This window comes from Notothenia rossii, assembly GCF_949606895.1.
Source record: "Notothenia rossii genome assembly, chromosome: 4".
Classification (NCBI taxonomy): domain Eukaryota; kingdom Metazoa; phylum Chordata; class Actinopteri; order Perciformes; family Nototheniidae; genus Notothenia; species Notothenia rossii.
The window spans coordinates 24,661,264-24,680,917 of record NC_136902.1 but is presented as its reverse complement, the minus strand read 5'-3'; the positions used below and the strand labels follow the sequence as shown (position 1 = coordinate 24,680,917).

At 41.0% G+C, this 19,654-nt stretch overlaps 1 protein-coding gene across 1 annotated transcript in view; it reads right to left on the bottom strand.

Annotated features, from left to right (window-relative positions):
• Positions 1 to 109: 109 nt before the first annotated feature.
• The window catches only part of LOC307036054 (kazrin-like), a 182,975-nt gene continuing 163,430 nt past the window's right edge, over positions 110 to 19,654 (bottom strand). Inside the window, 7 exon segments of the mRNA XM_079676036.1 lie at positions 110 to 2,598; positions 2,918 to 3,054; positions 4,715 to 4,904; positions 6,677 to 6,847; positions 7,704 to 7,840; positions 19,113 to 19,158; positions 19,160 to 19,305. Coding sequence (XP_079532162.1) covers positions 2,428 to 2,598; positions 2,918 to 3,054; positions 4,715 to 4,904; positions 6,677 to 6,847; positions 7,704 to 7,840; positions 19,113 to 19,158; positions 19,160 to 19,305 — 998 coding nt within the window. The 3' untranslated portion in view covers positions 110 to 2,427.

Genomic DNA, 19,654 nt, shown 5'->3' with positions numbered 1-19,654 from the left:
TTAAAAATGGCCGCCACCTCCAGCATCAAGGGACAGATCAGGATTAGAGCCATACCAGGACAAATGAACACACATACATTAACGCAGGGAAAGAGAGGACAGCCACATGAAAGTTCAACGTTACTTCTTTTATTTTAAAATAATCTTATTTTCTCATTTAGTTCTTTAGAGGGTAATTTTGTTGCCATGCCTTAAAAGTTTGCTACTATCCACTTCTAAACATCTCAGGACCTCACAATAGAAGTCCTCCACCGAGGCCTGCATCTTTGACTTTAAATAAAAACTCTTTAATAATAATAATAATAATATTAATTTTATTTCTGTAATGTTATCTCATTTACAAAAAGTAAAATATTTCTGTAAAATAAAAATAAACAGATACCGTGGCTCATAACATAAAAATAATACAATGTTTTCATTTGATATGTTTTTCCCCCGTCAGCAGGGGTCAGTTAAATGAAAAAATAAAAATAGCCTAGATTTTCATACATTTCATTCAATGCCTAATGTCTGAAAGCTGTTATTCCTATACATACATTTAATACATGATTAATTAATCTATAAATTACCTTAGTGATTTACGTCTAAATCCAATATCTGCCGGATCAAATGTGGGTTGAACTAAGAGTTAAATGATAATCTCCTCACTGCTTACATAGGCGCTTTTTTTGACAAGCACTGTGTTTAAATACAGCCCCGATGTAATCTGTGACTCTATAGTGTTTCAGATGAGACTGACAAATACCCAGTGTTAGTTTAATATCAGGGAGAGAAATGATTTCCTGGGGGTGGCAGTGCAGACTCCGGCTCAATCCAATGAAAGGATGGAAAATAATCCAGCGTCTGTAGTCATTCTTTTGCCTGAAGAAACACTATTAACCTTTGGCACAGAGTTAATTGCTTTTTGCAGCAACGGCCTGAACTCGGAATCAGAATTTAGGGGGTCATGTATGCATTTGCTCCAGTTTGATTAGCCCGCTTAAATCTGATTTTTAACCTCCTGGGTCGGCACTTGTTATTGTTATAACAGTTCATTTAATGTCTGCTCACGCCACTCAATTGAAATTCAGATTTTCTGGTGGAAATAGCTAATTCCTGAGGTTTGAAAAGCCTTGACCATCCTTTTATTATCTGCTGTGATAGAATAAGTGATGTTAATGCTTACTTATACTATGGGTTCTTTTTTTAAAACTCTACTCCCAAAAGCATTTCATTCTTATATTAATAAAACCATAGCTACAAGTTACTGTAGAAAGCAATGGCACAACATCTCATGAATAAGTGACATAATTAAAGTTTAGCACTGTGTTTTCTTTGTGACTGTTGACTTTGCTGACCTTTAATATTTCAAATGCAATTTAGCATAAGCAGCCTTGTGGTGCGGAAAGAAATATCCTATGTTTAGCTCTTGAACATTAATCAGAATGTTTCCCCGTATCTAATTTGAGAGAAAATGATGAAAAAAACATGACTAAATCAGTAACTGACCTGTCTCTTTTTTTTTTTTTACTCCTCCACAACATACTCAGAGAAAGACATGTCTGTTTAGTAGGGTTTGCTCAACATGCATTCGGGGACTGGGACTATGTGCATGCATGTCACACATGTACTTTCTATCTCAGCAGGCAGAAAACACATTTCTATTTCCTGTTTGGCTTCATGTTGCCACGGAACAAACTGTTCTGCATAGAACGTTTATTCCTTGCTTAGCAGCGCCTTTGAAGTTTCATTTGAGCGAACATCAAGGATTGCACACTTTTCATGGCGGTAAAGGGATGTGTTGTACAACCGAATTAGAGGCCGATTTGAGGAGTCTGCATGTTGCCGACAGGAAACTGTTCTCATCATGGCAGTGTGGAAGGAAGGGGAATGGACCAGGCAGGACAATAAACAGGGAGGAGTTCAAGTTAGAATGTAGTGAGAGGGGGGGTACATGTAAAAAAAATAACAAAAAAGGCATTCAGGACAAGGAGACATTTACACGCACGTCAATTGTTGTTATTTACAAGTACAGCAGTCCTTCAAGTTTCCAGTTGAGTGAAAACAAAAAGTCAAAATGTAGAGAACAATTAAAAGATCCAATAACACAGCTGTTTTTTGGAGGGCAGATACAATAGAACATATCCACATGGTCGCTGTGTCACACTATTTACAGGACTGGACATACATACAGGTGCAATTTGCTCGTAAAGGTTTACACTTCAGCGAAGCAAGACCTGCCTCCAGCTTCTGACATGGCCTCTGACCATGGACACCACACGCATGCACACACATACAGTATGTATGCATGCGTGTGAAAGTGCACACATTATCATGTCTGTACACACTGACATCAAACACACACCCATCCTCTCTCACACAACACAATGCAGTCCTCTGATAATGGCCACAAAGGCTCTCCAGGTGCCTCGCTCGGACATGTGTGCTTTACCAGTCTGCATCTTCCTCTATGTAATAATCAGGCGTGGAAGTACCATCAAACAAACCAGGGTCGAGGGACTTGCGCTGCTTCCCCCGGGCGAAGACACGCGAGAGAGAGCCCAGGCCTATCTTCTCTTTCTTCTTCTTTCGCTTCGCCTCCTCCAGATCTTCTAGGGACTGCGGGAAGTGAAAGAAAGAGGGAGCGGAGCAGATGAAGAGAAGGAACAGAGGGAAACACGAGCGGAGAAGTCAGTGAAGTGGTGCGGAGTGGGCGATAATGACCACTAAAGATAAAGATCACAGCACAGAGGGGAAGTGTTACTTGACATGCTGCCAGGCATGCACTTATGTAACAACCACAGCTGGTTTTAACATATATTCACAGCTGCAGACAGACTGCGGGATGATCTGGTTGGAGGAAAGCGAGAGCAGCCAGGGAGCGGGACACTCGGCATGTTGCTACAAAGCGGGTGAATACTTGTGAAGCAGCTCTTACATTGCAGAGGGAGTGAGCCCGGTGGCGTGGGGAGTTGATGTCGCTGGGCGTGGACGACCGGTCCCCCTCCAGCGCCGAGGCGTCGGAGATGATGGAGGAATGGCGCGAGTGGCACGGGCTGACCCGCACGGCCGCCACTAGACGAGACGAGAGGGAGAACACAGAACACTTGTTTTCTTTCGGGCCGTGTTTGGGAACCAACAGCAGTGAACAGGAAACATCTGATTCTTCTCAACAACACCCTTGAATCTAAAATATATTTTTAAATCCCCTGACCAGAAGCCTGAAATTATTTGCAATCATCTGCAGTTGCTAAGCAACAGGGAAAACAGCTTCACAGAGGTTGAGAGTGTGTGTTTGTGTGTGTGTGCCATCAATGATGCGGTACAGTACAGCAGACTGCATGGCAATTTGGGGGTTCGTGACTGATCACACTTTTTCCTGTTTTGTAACTTTGTCTGCCTCTTCCTACAGACGTCAACAATTAGTGAGCAACCTGTCTGAACCCGCGGCTGACACAAGGTAAGGGAGGATGAGAGGGTCGTTACTCTGGAAAGAAGTGATTTGAGTGGAACTGCAGGGGCCAGATTAGATATGTTTAGTTTCATGTTTTTTTAAGTGTTGTTAACCCTCTCAGGCCAATGTAATCAGATTACTGTTACATTTACTAAAAATGGGGATTGTGAGCTGGATTACAATGACAATGTTATAGTAAACATTTGTGCAAAGAACATTTTACACCACATGTCAACACAGGTTCACATGTCAGAACATTAATTAGGTTACTAAAGATCGGATTAGGTGACTAATTAGGTGAATACATTTCTTAACAGGTAATTAGTATTTGTATCGGAATACCACAACAAATGACACTTAGATATTAAATCTGACGGGATCATTATTATTCCACTATAAAGTCACCTCCGCACTATCAACATTTTTATTTTTTTTATCCTTTACATTTTGAAATATGGACCAATTTTGACCAGTGTAGTCAGTAAAAAGGTGATCCTAAAGTATCTAATGTTGAAGGAAGCCTGGAAAGTGGAATAAGGGCCAACAAGTGTCAGGTACAAAAAGGTGCAAAATGTAGACAAATATTAAAACAGTTAAATAATGACATTTAACCAGACAGACACAGGACTCAACACCCAGCTGATCGTCAGCTGCCACCTTTATTAAATACAGAGGAAACATTTATTCAGCTACAGTTATGTGAGCTGTATCTGAACATATACATCGCATGAAATGTAATGTGTTCGCTCTGAGCAGATGAGCAGAGGAGTGAATGAGTGCGAAGCAGCTTTCCATGAGCATGCAGAGGTTAATGATGGTACAGTCACTGTGTGTGTTACCAACCCAGTCTCCTACAAATAACACAACTAAACTGCATTCTCAATAACGCTTCAAGGGAAAAGTATTTATCTCAGATTAGGGTTGCGGTATTTAACACCTGGTTAATGTTGTAAAAAAAAAAAAAGACTTCATATTTTGTGTTTAAGCAAGAAAATTACTTGTTTTGTTTGTAGACATACATTTAAATAAGTCAACATTGACATTTGGTTCAACATGGGACACAGAGGGCGGTCTATTGTGTTGTTTCCCCACCCATACACTCGGACCTCCTCAATGCACACACTTCTGTGGACTCATTAGAAAGTTGTTTGCCAAACTTAACCCAGGAAAAGGTCAATCTCCCTCGAAATCGTAACTGACAACACAGTTTTGATGTTAAGTAAAGGATTTTTTCTGGAGACCAGGCAGGTGTAACAGTACATGTGCTCATGTTGTTCCTACCTTGTCTGTCAGTGGCATGCCCCGTGTGGACGTAGAGGGTCTGCTGACTCTGTCTGATGGCAGCCGTCAGGGGAAGATCAGCGTGCATCACCCACTCCTGGTTGTTGCCGTTGACAACCGTTTCCGTGGGCATGGCCAGAGAGTGACGCTTTGGCACGTCCTTGGTCAGAGTGGCTAGAGACTGTTTGGCCTTCAGAGGGTACACAGACAGATGGAAGAAAAACATCAAGTAGAGAAATGATGCTGGGATTTTGGCGCTGTCACAGTTATTGTTGTTTTTATTTATCTGTCATATGTGTGCGCACACGTGAATGTGTGTGTATGTATCCAGAGTCCTGGTACTAAGTCTCTGAGTGCATGGAGACGTGTGAGCTCTCCCCTGGGCTCCTCATGGGATGTTGTCTCATGAAAAATGCAGCTGATTTCATGTTAGCCGTTTGTTGTGTGAAATCTCTTCTTACCCCTCCATAGAGCGCAGAGAAGGAAAGGGAAGAATATCTGGAGGAGGGTTTTAGCGTTTCACTTCTCAGAGATTCGAAAATGGAAATAAGGAACATTTTCTTTAGCTTTGGCACTAATCTCTTGGCAGAGAACACAATGAGCTGCCAGAGTTCTGAGAGATGTGTTTGTGCAGGTGTATTTTGTGTCAGTCAAAACCTTTGTTTCTGATTACACTTTGTATGTCAGTGTTTCACAAATGCTTGAAACCTTGTTATTGTGCAAATCTTATCACCATGCCAAGCGGCGGCATTCTGCAAATCAACACCGAAGCAATCAGCTACGTGGCAATCATCTCTCCCCACCAGCGGTCAAACGATTATCAATCACACTCTTTGACATGCAAAACAGAATACAATCACAGACCTCAGGAGTAATGATTAGTCATCAGAATATTTCCCCCCCCAAAGCACTTCCTCGCTCAATTAAAAAAAAGGACATTCAGATCAAACACAGCAGGAACTGGTGGGATCACTGATGTAAGGATCACTGGGGTCAGTCAGGGGCGGCTGGGGGTTAGTCGAACACGTGCAGCAAGGAAGAGGGGGGGGGGGCTTTCCATCAAAATCACATTAGGTCACCAGCAGGAGAGATTCCCAGGGAGTTGAGGGTCAAGAAAGATCACATTTCAAAGTTGAGGGCCCATCTTACCGCGTTGACCCTAGGAGAGTAGTCCCTGTCCGACACACGCTCAAACACCCGGAACTCCGTTCTCTGATTGACACAGTTACTCATCTGGGGAGGTGGTGGAGACATGATGCAAGCTATAGTGTATATTGAAGTTTTTTCTGTTTGGTTATATGCAATACACTGAAAATTAGTCCAATAGTGATAAACAGACGTACTACAATGGAACAATAAGGAAACCTAGCATTTATTTTCTGTGTTAGAGTTTTACTCGCTACAGGGTGTACTTTGAGGGTTTGTGACTCTGCAGACCGTTTACATGCAGAAAAAGCTACATAACACACATGGGGACGGGTAATAACCGGAAAAGCATGTCATGGGACCTTTAACATTAAACTGAATACAAAAATCCCCAATATAAAACAACAATAAATGGTTACATGTTAGCGTTGTTTTCTAGTGATACTGTATTTCAAATAAGTCTTTAACATTTATTTTAAAATGATATATTGTGCAGCCCTTATTTGTATATGTATGTTCTGCTAATGTTTACTGTACATATCTTATAAACAGAGAAAGTCTGAGTTAACGATGACAAAGAAACGCAGAGTCTCTCGACCTGTGTGTCAATGGTCTGTTTGTGTGTGTGTGTGTGTGTGTGTATGTGTATGTGTATGTGTGTGTGTGTGTGTGTGTGTGTGTGTGTGTGTGTGTGTGTGTGTGTGTGTGTGTGTGTGTGTGTGTGTGTGTGTGTGTGTGTGTGTGTGTGTGTGTGTGTGTGTGTGTGTGTGTGTGTGTGTGTGTGTGTGTGTGTGTGTGTGTGTGTGTGTGTCTCACCATGGCCAGCTCAGCCTCCAGCTCCTTGATGCGGTTCTCCTTGAGGTCGAGTTGGGATCGCAGCAGCCCCGTGTGCTCCGTGGCTTCCTTGGTCTGCCGCCGCAGGTCCCACTTCTCTCTCTCCAGCAGGTCCTTCTCTTTGGCCAGGGCCTTCACCGCATCCTCGCTCTCCTAGTAAACACACACATCCTGATGGATTGGTTCACATATCAAGCGTATCATTAATATAAACAAATATCAAAGCTGCTAAATGAACGAGGTTTTCTGACACGGTCCGATGTGTCGAACAGTAGGGCTTCGAGTTGAGTGGTGACATTGGTCCGTGGCACCGAAAATAATTGTTTCTGTTTTGTTGCTATTTCATTGTAAGAAATGTAATGGTCCATAATCGTCAGGGTTAATTGTAATGTAGATCTGAGTGTCATCCACGTAGTTATGGTATGAAAAGTTTTTTCTCAGGATATGTGTATGTATGTATGGAAGTATGTAAACATTGAAAACAACTGGACCAAGAATGGACCCTTGGGGAACTCCACCTGTCATGGGTATTTTTCACGACTTAAAGTGATATATGCTTTGCCAGATAATCCAGCCCATTTTTACGATTACTTTTAAGGTCAACTGTATTGATCGCTGCACTGAGGTACAGCAGTATTAAGATGGTGATTTTGCCATTGTCGGTATTTAAATAAGTGTAATTTAAAACCTTTATAAGTGCAGTGCTATGATGTAGCTGGAATCCAGATTAGAGAGTATCAAAAACAGTTTTTTAATGACAGGAAGATGTTGAGCTCATAGAAAACCGCTTTTTCTATTATTTTACCCAAAACATACTGTACACTGCATGCACACATATTATATTTTAAGGACTATTTGTGAAACTAGTGATTGTTTAGTGCTGAAAGAGGCCTTCTGTGCCAATGTGCATCGATCCATCACAGCTAGCTAAACCAGAAGGTACTATTTTATGGATGTTTTTGTGTTTGCGTTGTGTGTGCCTGTTATGGTCAGAACACAGTTGCCATACTTTTCTGTGCTGCTCATAGTTGCGGATGAAGTCGCGGAGCTGCTCCTCCCGGCTTTCCAGTGTGGCGTAAAGCTGCTGCATCTGGTTCACCAGGTCTGCTTTCTCCGCCTTCAGACGCTTACGGTCCGACTTCATGGCTGCAAGGGAGGATGAGGGGGTGAGAGAGAGAGACAAGGGGTATTGTTGGTTAGCATCAGAGACTAGCAATATTGGGTCAGGGATTAAAGTGAAAAAAAACGACATACATAAAAGCATACATTTCAAAGTCTTTATTGTCAATCTTCTGTGTGAGATACAGATAGGGAGATCGAAATGCTGTTTCTCACAATCCCGAGGAATAAAAGTTAAATATCAAAAAATACCTACATAGTCAAACAGAGACACAAACTGTACAAATTCCCAAATTAAGAGGCATCAATAAGAAATAGAAAAAAAGGAAGAGATACATTTATATGTAATAAAATCAATCAATAGATTTTTATTCTCATGAAAAATTGTTCTCTTGTATTTTTAACAGAATTGTTTAAAATCATTATTGAGAGAATGTATACATGTTACGCATTTCTATTCCCACAGAGTAAATTACCAAAAATAAATGTTGCCCTAGGTTACTGAGAAATGATTTTAGTGAGAACAACGATTTGTGACATTAGCGAGCTTTCTAAAAATCATCCTTTTAGATATTATTTTGTTTTATTCTGTCAAGACAATTACACATTCAGGCGTATGAAGTGCAAAAAGGAGATCGATGTGCAACATTTCTTTCTTTTTCATTTGAAAACACAGTACATGTTCAAACCTCTTCTTCTTCCAATTTAAATGTACTGTACGTCAGTATGCTATTTAATGCATTTAAATAACATACTGACTTAGTTTCCACAAAAATGTCATGTCTTCCTATTCAAATGTTACTCCATAAAAAAAACAGCATTAGCATTAGCTACTGATTAACGTCAGGTTTTAAAAGGTTTTAGAGGGGAACATATTGAGTAAAATGGCATGGTACATGTTGTCCATTAAACCAGATTGTACCAATTTCTTCAAGAAGCCCGATTAAGTTATTAGGAGCTTTCAGGTATGAAGCGTTTTAAGTGAAAACGTTAAATTGCCTGCTGCCGGTGTAATGTGGCGTGGCTGCGTGTTGATAAAGAGGTGAATCACACATGAACCCTCCTGTCAATCTCCTCTCTGCTGCTGCATTCTCTCCTTTCATCTATCTCCCTGCCACACTCTATAATCCTCTGGCTCCTCACCCACGCATCAAGATAAAGAATAAGGTTCAGTGTAGTTATTCACAGAAGCTCTAATTTCCTCAAAGACAACATATCCTGTTCCTCTCCTCTGCATCTCCTGCTATGTCTTGATTTTCTCTACCTTTTCATGAGAGGCTGTTTACCAGACATCTGCTTAAAGCTGAAACCCGCCGCCTCCAGCTATCTTTCCGAAAATACAACATAGGCTTTATTTACATTTAATGTATTCTCTCTACCTTTGTCTTCTTCACTTTCTTCTATTTCTGTACAGCACAGCAGCTGCTGGATATTCCATGACATTAAACAGTCCTCTGCTTCCCTCTTGATGCTTGTTATCATGTGTTCACCTTCCTCTTTTTCCCCCCTCCGAGCCAAATGCATGTCATTAATTCACTTATATCACAGCCTGGTTAATTGCGTGAAATTCACAAGTTGTTGTCTGGGGAGCACACTCAGGTGGGTGGAATGGAAGGGCACTTTTACAAGGACAGATTCACCCTCTCTTTTACCTCTGCTTCCCTTTTCTCCTGTCACTCTTTTTTTATCACTCCCCCTTCACCTATTCTTCAGAGGTGGAATTCCTTGAAGAAAAAGCGACATTCAAGCCGAACTAGCCTCCGAACGAGGACAAGAAACATCTCTCATTGGTCCAAGACAGAGAAACAGGAAACCTCGGAGCACCTGCCTCAGGAAGTGAAATCAAAGCCGTCTTTGAGAAGAGCCAAAAAACGCTGCTGCTGCCGCCTCACATCCTGCACCTGTGACCGTTTGGCAACATCAACGCTCATGGTGTCGGATACAAGAGAGCACTCACTGTGACTCGGTAAAAAGGCTCCATTCACATTCACAAATCATGTTAGCACTGGTACTAATCATTTATAACCAGTGTGTGAAGACTTTTAATGAACTAAGACAGTCCTTGGGCGTCATTGCAATTTCTTTACGCTTAACAATGTAGGTGAGATGGGGAAGCACGAGCATGTCTCCTCCTGCTGACAGCCATATTAATGACTTCCAAGCTTCAAGAATTATTACCAGATGAAAAGAAGGAACCACCTGGGAAACCTTACAGAGCTGAAGCTAATGTGGGTGGAGCTGGAGGAGGAGGAGGACATGGAGAGGAAGACGCTTCACTTTAATATTCTTTTCATGGAGAAGTGATATTCATTCAGGCACTTATTTTCTGTCCTTCCATGCACTGCAGGAATAAATGATGTGTATTTCAGGTATTTCTTTACAATCAAATCTAGTTTCCTAATCGTTTACAATATGCATCAATGGGTGTCTTTGTGCAAAAAGGCATGAAAATCCACATACTAAAAGCAACTGAAGAGCAGCCTCATGGAAAACAAACATTTGCCATCCAAAGTCCAACCCCCTGTTCTCATTGCTCAATGTTGAAAGCAAAATGACTTGCCTGCTCTCCTGACACATTCTCTAAAAACATGCATAAGTGTTTTTTAGCTCACAACAGGAAACCTATTTTGCTAACAAAGCCCTTGTGCTTAAAGTAGTTCAATGTGAGCAGCTACTACTGCAGTGCATGGCTAAAAGCCTCTTCTCTGCCGCTTTGCCGCTGGAGGGCTTAGATTACCTGCAACTAGTGGGCCAACCCATTAGTTACTACACTGGAGTCCTCTGAGAGTTACTACTGACGGGAGCCACGTTTTGATATCGTTTTTATTAAAAGGAGTAGTTTAATATTCTGTAAAACAGTTTTTTCTCTGCTTGGTGCCTGGCCTCTTCACACGTTTTTCTCAAGCCAAGAAACAGTCACTCACAAGCCACTTTAAAACAAGTGTTTGTACGGATTAAACAAGCGAGATACAACCCTGTTAATAAATTAGCTTTAGATGTGCTTCAGATAGAGACATGCCAGCCGGTTTCCTCTGTTTCCAGTCAATATGCTAAGCTAAGCTACCCAGCTGCTTCAGGCTTCATACAGTATTTAGCGTATACAGACTTAAAAAGGCATCATTCATTCATCTTACTCCAAGTAAATAAGTGTGCTTCTCTAAATGTTCACAAAACTCTTCTCTTGAATAAATACATGTATAGATTCATATAAATAGATGGCGGAATATGGTGAGATTTGTGTGAGTGTTTGTTGTGTCCGTCTGCTTCCTATACTGCAGGATGAGATGTGTTGCTACCTGCTGTGAAAAAATGTCACCAAAGGAACCTCTTTTTTAAGTGACGTAAATAAAAGCTAACAAGATCCGCTGCTGTTTGGGAAAAAGCAAGAAACAAACAATTTCCTGTTACCTTTCACGCATACAGGGGGTCGTGTTGGATACTAGAAGGATTGATTTTCACTTACATGAATATAATACATGTTATGAGGAAGAATACTCTGTTGATTATTCTGGGGATAATCAAGTGTCAAATGTTATTCAGCAGGAAAATACTTCCTGATATCTCTTGATTGTAGAAAACTAAATCAAACTCTGCCAACGAGGTGACTGCGGTTCATAGCCATCTCTGTGGAACGCTTTTCACATCCCACTCACTGCTTCTCTCTTGTTAAATAGCAACCCTTATTATCCGTATCTATTATGCTGCAAATATAACAAGATCACAGCCCTGATTCGAGCTGAATAACATTTCCTGACTTTCCTTTTCCAACTCGCTCCAATAATCAAGTTTTCACTTCAGTCACTTACTAAAGAATATGGGTAAATAAAGGGTTGGCACACAATTCCCTTTCTTTTAGGGAAATGTAAGTCCACCTTGGCGTATGTCATCTTTATATATTTCAAAACATTAAATATTGTGTAATCCAACTTCAGGTGGCTTGCATCAACAAACCCGATAGAAAAGATAGACCACTTATCAACACCCACTGAGAAAATGATGTTCTTCACATTAATGAATGAAACCACTTCACACTGACCCTACTCCATATAACTTCAGTCCTAAAGAGAAGGGACAGGCTTTTAGTCGGCTCTTAACATAATTATTTGGGGGAGAGAACAAAAGAGACATCGGCTCATTGGAGGGAGTCCATTGTTCACGGTTTGGGATTTTAAATCTGCCAGCTGAATAATGAAGCGGGAGCCTCAGAGCTGCGCAGTGCTCATCTCCTCTTCTTTCTCCGTAAGAACACACTCTCTGTTTGAGGTTGATATGTGCATTGGTGCTATGTAACAGTCCGTAATGTATGCAGGTCGTGTTACTACTGCATCCCACTCCTTTGTAGTCATGGTGACATTCAAACACGTTAATTCATGTTTCATCACGATCCTACAAACCAGTAATGACATTTGACCCTTGTTATTGTAGTGTATGCACAAACTAGAAGCTAGCCATTAAAAATACATAAAACGCTGCCTACTAATGGGTGATTTAAGTGTGTGTATGTGACTGTGAATTAGTGGGTACACAAGCTATTAAGGCAGCAGATCTGACACACTAGACTAGGTAATCATGGGGAGAATCACACTTTGATCCCACACCAGGACCTCATTACTCACCTCTCTGTCTTCACTGCATCCAAAACAACATTGACTGGCACTGTAATCTTTAAAGAGACTATTATTGCTATGTCTTTATTGAACAAGGAACGTGTGTATAAAAGACATTCAAGATGCTATATGCCAGATTATAGATTAAAGCTAATTTCCATCGGCATTCCTTGGGCAGGTACACACATATCGGACACCTAAAACATGTCTTAGTGTCCATCACAGTCACAGCTCAGGTTCAGTTGTTATGTCACAAAAAGAGGGTCAGCTGATAGAACAACACTGGCACAGTATCTCTTATAAATAACCAGGGGGTGTCTGTGATACAAATCCATCCATTTTGGAAAGAATTAAGTGCAAATTGAATAAAGAAAACTCCTCGTCACTTGCTATTATAATGTTCTAATGGATTAAGGAATCAGCTTAGAATGATTTATTTCCAGTTTTAGAAAATTACATTTCTTATAAAATGTCTTAATTTGTTAAAAAACATCATTAAAATGTTTGTAATTACTTGAATGTAATCAGGTTAAGGAGCCTGATAAGATTTGAGTGTGTGTGTGTGTGTGTGTGTGTTGCTGTTAAACGGCGAGTGAAGGAAGAGGCCTTGTAGTCAAAGACAGAGTAGCTTTGTGAGTACGGTGTAGCGTGAAATGGCTCTAAACACAGCAGGCAGACTGTGCTTTGATGATACATAGCTGTTTCATTTAAGTTTTGGATTGACTGCGTGGCCCTCGATGATAGCAGTTAGCTAAAGAGAAAATAGCTCATTAAAAAGCAGCATCCAGGGTTAGCTATACGTACCAATAATTCATTGGACTCAACTTTAATGAAAAACTCAAAATAGGAGTTGAGTTTAAACACCTTACTTCATCAGCCAATTGTTGTCAAAATAGGTTTATATCCTCCATGTTCCTTCACTTTAGGCTATGGATATTGTCATGATAATTTCAGTCTTCTCTCCCTATGAGCACCCGATCCAACCCAAGAGCTTCTGCTTGGTTGCACATGGGCATCATAACAAAACCTGCAATTGAGAGAGGTTGGCAATTACCCACATTACAATTATAGTGCTCACCATCTAATGTCTGGCATACAGTGGGAGTGAGCTCAGGCCTTAACATCGAAACGGTGTGGGCATCCCACCAAACAAAGGAAGAGACACAAGAAGATACAGCGAGGGAGGAAATGAAAGAGTGACAAATATTCCACTCTTTATTCACCTCTTTGAATTTACAGGCACAACAACATCTGAAATGTAAACATAAACCATCCACACCACGGTAGGAATGGCTTCTGAGAACCATTCCCAAAGTAAACAGGTATTATCTAAAGAGGCAGAGAGTAAATAGAGGGGATGATGCATATAATCCACTCTACTTTTTCATGGCTCCAGCCTTATACTTTTTCATCCAAAGCAGAACATAAATAAATAAAAACTACACAAAGCTTCACAAAACTGTTGGTATCAATTCAATAGAAACCCCCAGGGCACTTAAGTTCTCCACACATCACTCTCATTCTTCGAGAAAAACACTCCACAAGAGCATCTGGTGGGATGCTCACAATATGCCGGCCTTGTAAATACTGAGGGAATCAAACAGCGTCTACATCTCGCCTCTAATCAATTGGCAGCATGTGTAAAGCGCTGTAGGTAATGAAGTATTCTCTAGAGCATTTGACTGGGTTTTTCGACATTTGAAAACCAAAACTATTTACAACTTTTCTTCGTCGTTTCAAACACAAAATGTTATCAGAGTGATGCAGTAAACAAAACCTGAGCTAGGACCTGTGAACAAACCCGCCCTCAGAAGCCAATCCTTTGTTATTTACTGCCAAATATAGTGATTTTATATCGTAAGGAGATCAAAATGTCCTGTAATAGTATGTCTAATAGTAATATGAATTGGATCTTGAATGCATCTTTGAATTGGTGAAAGAACAATCAAGAAGTAGTCTACCCATAAAATGAGATACTTTCAAGGTATCAAATGTTTCCCATCCTCAACAGAAACCGTGTCTTAAAGAACATTGGAAAGAAAAAGCGACTATTTTGAAAGAGACAATCAAAACCAATTTAATCTGCAAACAGCAAAGTGTCATACTGTAAATGTACCAAGTCATACTGGGATTCAACTTTTCTTTCAATCTCTCTGTCATTATTAACACCACTGCTTCCATCAGTCAACACCATGAATGCCTTTGAGGAAGGAATGAAAGTGTTTGCTGTCATTCCTCTTTGCACGGTCACTGCGCCTCTCTGTTTGGTATGAGGGCAGACTTTTCGCCCTGTCCTTGAGTGTGGTCGTTCAAAATAGTTACAAACACTCCCGCGTTTAGCCGTGGCTGGATGAGCATGACCTTTAGCAGCTGTTTCGCAGGGACAGATGTCAAGAGTTCTACACTCGAAACATGCTGAAAACTGTGTTAAACATCTACTCTAAAATAGCCCTAAAAATGTTTATCATGGTACTAACATCCTGTACAATTAAGAAAAGGGATTACTAGCCAGTTTATTGTTCTGCTTCCAGAATTAAATGTCCTTGATTCCTGATGATTTATGCTTTTCATAAAACATTTTGCCATTGCCTGATTTTCTCTTCATCGTCTCTCATGGCTCTGGACTTCACCTACCTAACATCACTCAATAAATACATGTACCATACGTGACGTTTGCTGTAGCTATGTTCGTATGACAAAATAAAGAACCTTGAAGGATACTCAAAATGACCACAAAGAAGTACAAAACACCTTCAAAGAGCAAAAATACTCTAAGATCATCAACATAACATTATACACAATATGCTGTCAGTCTGCAGTACTGAAGCCAGCAAGAGTCCGCGACACAGAGCATGAATGTGTTTGGTGGAAGAAGCGGGAAAACACAAACAAGAAAACGGGATGACAGATGTGATTCCACTCTCAGCTCACAGTAACTGTAAATATTGTTGTGGACAAAGCCACAATTCCCTGGATGCTAACCACCGAATGCAATCAAAGCGCAAAAGAACTAGCTAAAACAGTTTTTGGCTTTTCGTAGCTGTCTTAAAAAACAGTATCCTTGATCGAGCCGCAGTGTCAGCGAATGAGGATCGAGTGACAACCGTGGACTAACAAAAGAGCTTAGAACCTGCTATTGCTTTTAAGGGCCTGGTCGTGTGGAAAATAACAATATCAAGTATAAATAATTCAGAAATCTTACTGCTTTCAGCACTGAATGCAAATATTTCAGCAGGTCACTTTAAGGCCAACATCTTCTCATGTATATAAAATAGCTTTAAGAGCAAGAAAAGAAACAGGAAAACCTACAGAGCTTTAATCTGCCTCTCTGAAGCAAATACAACAAAACTTCAATATGTCAACAGCAAATTTCCTTTTGCCCCCCCCCCCACATCTTAATTGCAGAAGAGACCCATCCTGCTTATCGCTTCTGCCCCTCTAAGCCCACCGAAGTCTTTCAGTATAGAGCTTTCATTAGCCACTGATATCTGTCAGTCCTGCTGGGCTCTGCAGGCTTTGGCCTTCATTACCGAGCATGAGACACAATCGACTGCATGAGGCTCTCTGTTTAGACAACCAAAAACAGATAAGTATTCATTTGATGTGTTGCTCTATTCTACTTCGCCCCCGTCCGTTTTGTTTTTATTCTATTCTTCAAAAAAGCGTGGGCTGCACGTGTCAAATGAAATGTTGCAGCAACAGAATCCCCTGACAGCATGTCGTGTGTTCGTCTCTGAGCGAACGCGGGTTTTGTGCTCTGCCTCGTTCCATTGGCCATTTTTCTTTGAAAAGAGAGATTCACTTCCACGCTGATGACATCTGTGCTTGATGCCCTGCAACACACAGTGCAGTGCACAACTTGTTCATTACTTTACCCTGTGCCAGCCTCTATGTATTCCCATGTTGCATACAGTCATGCATAAAAGATGAACAGAAATACTTTGTTTATTAGTTGTTTACAGCGTGAAACATTGTTAATTCATCAGAGAATGCTCTGTTTTTGCTATTGATATTTTGCTGTAACCTGTAATGAACCAGTATTCGAACAAATCTTTCATAGCAATTCAGACAACACATTCTCTTCTTTAAGGAAACTGTTAATACAAATGTAGAATAAAGCATCCATATTTCACACCTTATTGTTAGAAAAAGCACAGGTGTTGTACTTGAGAAAGGCAGCATGTGAAAACAAAAGTAATTCACAGAGCTGTTTTAAATCATATTGTGGTTCAAGTGAGCTCTCAAGTCTTTAAAGGTCATGTCATGGCCATTTCTACTGATCATAATTTCATGGTTGAGAAGATATACTAGAATGGATTTATATTGTTCAATGTTCCAAACTCACATTGGTTTCTCATACAGCATCTCTGGATAGTATGTGTATTCACTCTCTGTCCTAAACGGCTTGTTGGAGCTCCCCCCCCCCCCCCCCCCCCTCCCTGTGAGTCCACTTTGCTCTGATTGGTCAGCTCGCCCACTCTGTTCTGATGAGTCCACCACCGTTACAGCGGAACATCACTGATTATGTGTTACAATGGTGTTTGTTAGTAACCAGAAAATGACACCAGTAAGGACAAACAGATGAGAATGCTGCGTGGGGTCTGGGTGTCGTGTTGGCGGGACGTTGCGCGGCTCGCTGCTGCGAGGAGCGGACAGTGTGAGATGGGTTCCTTTCCTGCTTGCTGCGTGGGATCTGCGAGACAGCGAGACATCGCGAATGGACGCGGGAAGGGGGGGTGCTGAGGGGGCTGCAGCACCCTCATCTGCGAGGCTCCACTAGCACCCGCACCCCCAAACATGGCGCACCTACAGTGTAAGCGCGCCAGTTTCGCCGCTGCGAGGCTCCACTAGCACTAGCACCCCCAGCGCGTCATAATGCAGACCGTTTACATGCATAAAAACCTTCATAACACACAAGGGGACGGGTAATAACCGGAAAAGCATGACATTGGACCGTTAAGTCTATAAACAACATTTGCCTTTAAAAAACTCAAACAGTTTTTTTCCCAAAGTAATTGAGACTTTTTGTATTCAATGTATTGATTCAATAATTACATATTCAAGGTGTGCTGCAATGCCATATAAATGTCCTGAACATTTCCTATTGCTCAATCATTTACCAGATCATAACATGAGCCTTGAATATTTGTCTTTTAAATCAAATCTCTAGACAGAGTAATACAGCATTGAAGTCCAAGTCTTTTTAATTGTGAAATCTAAATAAAGTCTTTGTGTACAATGTACAGCTCTATAATTCTATAAAAAAGAAAGAAATAATGAGGGATAAAACATTGAGCAGAAAGGTTTCAGTGCAGCTCATACAGACATGTTAACATTTAGATGTTTTAATCACATGTTCCATCATCTTTAAAGCCAGCGTGCAGTGCTGAGCTGCATGTATGTGCGATATCAAAGTGGGTGGGCAGAGTGGGAACACAGCAGCGTGATGTGCCTGCAGGGTGAAGCAGCTTGTTTTAAAAAGTCAAAGAGTGCATGTCCTCTCTCAACCAAAGAAAGCACACCATCTCTCAAGCGGCAAACATGCTAATGGACCATAATGCAGCTAATGGGCAGTATTAACAATACTGTTATAGTAGACACTCATGTTAACATTATGGTAACAAATGCATGGGTTTCAAGCCCTATGGAGCAAAACTCAGCGAGTGGAAAAAACCCTGAAGCAGCTGGGAGCAGAATGTTGACAAAATGGATTCAGCCGATTGCTGCAACATCACTCTGCTTTGCATACTTCCAATTTTCACAATTTTACCCAAAAGGGCACACCCACCCACACTACTACTTTAGTCGTGTTCATCAAATTAGGGCTTTTTAAATGTACACAATGTTGAAATGTTCAGTAGGCGGATATTAATTGTTCTTTCTCATTGTGAACTGAAGCAAAAACCTGATTGTTTTGCTGTTGTATAACTCCTTTGTGTGTAGGTGTACTGAACTTCCTTATGTGTGTTTATTTATAAGCTTTTTTGCACGTTACTTGAAAATAATGATGTTTGATTCTGTTTTAAGGTGCCATTTTGACATGTGGGACAACAGAGCTCATTTAACTATTTTTCTTTCTTTGTTGTTTGAAATGAAATGCCCCTGACAAATAAAATAAACTCAGCCTCTACCAGTTTGGATAACTTTTCTTGTAAGGAAATGGCTTCCAGATGTTGGCTTGTTATGGTTGAAAGGAATATTTAGGAAAAAAAGGGCGAAAAGGGAACATACTCTCTCCAGTACAGCTTAGCTCTGAGTGTTCGCGATGCTTGCTAATATAAACAAAGACCATATGACTTCCAAAACACGTCGCACATTGTTTACGATAGTGATGTTTCTGATAGTGCCGTGGGTGTAAAGCCAGTCCACATTTCTGATATTACGTCCTAACCGACGCAAATCTGGAATCGGCTCCATTGTACCCCTGTTTTTTAGAGAATTGGGTACGGAGGAAAAAGAGAGAGGGGTTTTGTTTTCTGACACTTTGTGAGTTCCCTGACACACCGGGACACATATTTATGTATAAAAGACATACAAAAGTGCATTTTTGCATGATAGGAGGACCTTTAAATTAAACTGATTATGTTATTATCTTGGCCTTCTATGTCTTGCAGCATCATTGTCCCATATGACCGTAATGATGTTTATGTTTTACAGTAAACACACACAGTTTTCTCATACACGGTCCCTACCTTGCAGAGCCTCCTTGGCCCGGTCCAGCTCCTGCTCCTTCTGGGCCCAGCTGCACACGGAGCTCGGTGGCGGAGAGCACGTCGGCGGAGCAGCTCCCCTGGGTCTCCTCCAGGTCCTTACTCAACATGTCCTTCATCTGCCGCAGCAGGTGCACCTCCTCCTGGAGCTGGGCCACCTCCTCGCGCAGCAGGACTACAAACACACACAGAAACAAATGGAGCTTGAGCAAAAATCAAAAACACTGCCCAAGATATTCTGATTAAAAGCAAGTGTGGCTTTTTGATTTGATTCTGACAGGCTTAACAGTTTTTTAAGCCCAGAAAAATGTAACTCCAGTAGCTAGGGAAAGGTCAAATGAATACTAAAATTCAATCTCAGAGGTGTATTTCTTTTTGAAAAGCTATTGCCACCGCGGAGATGGTTATGCGTGGAAATGTAAAAATCGATTTAACATCACCATAGGAGGTCATGGTTTTTATTTGAAATTGAAATAACTGCAGTGCCAAAATTACTCTGGGTAATAAGCATCAAAGGGGGTGGG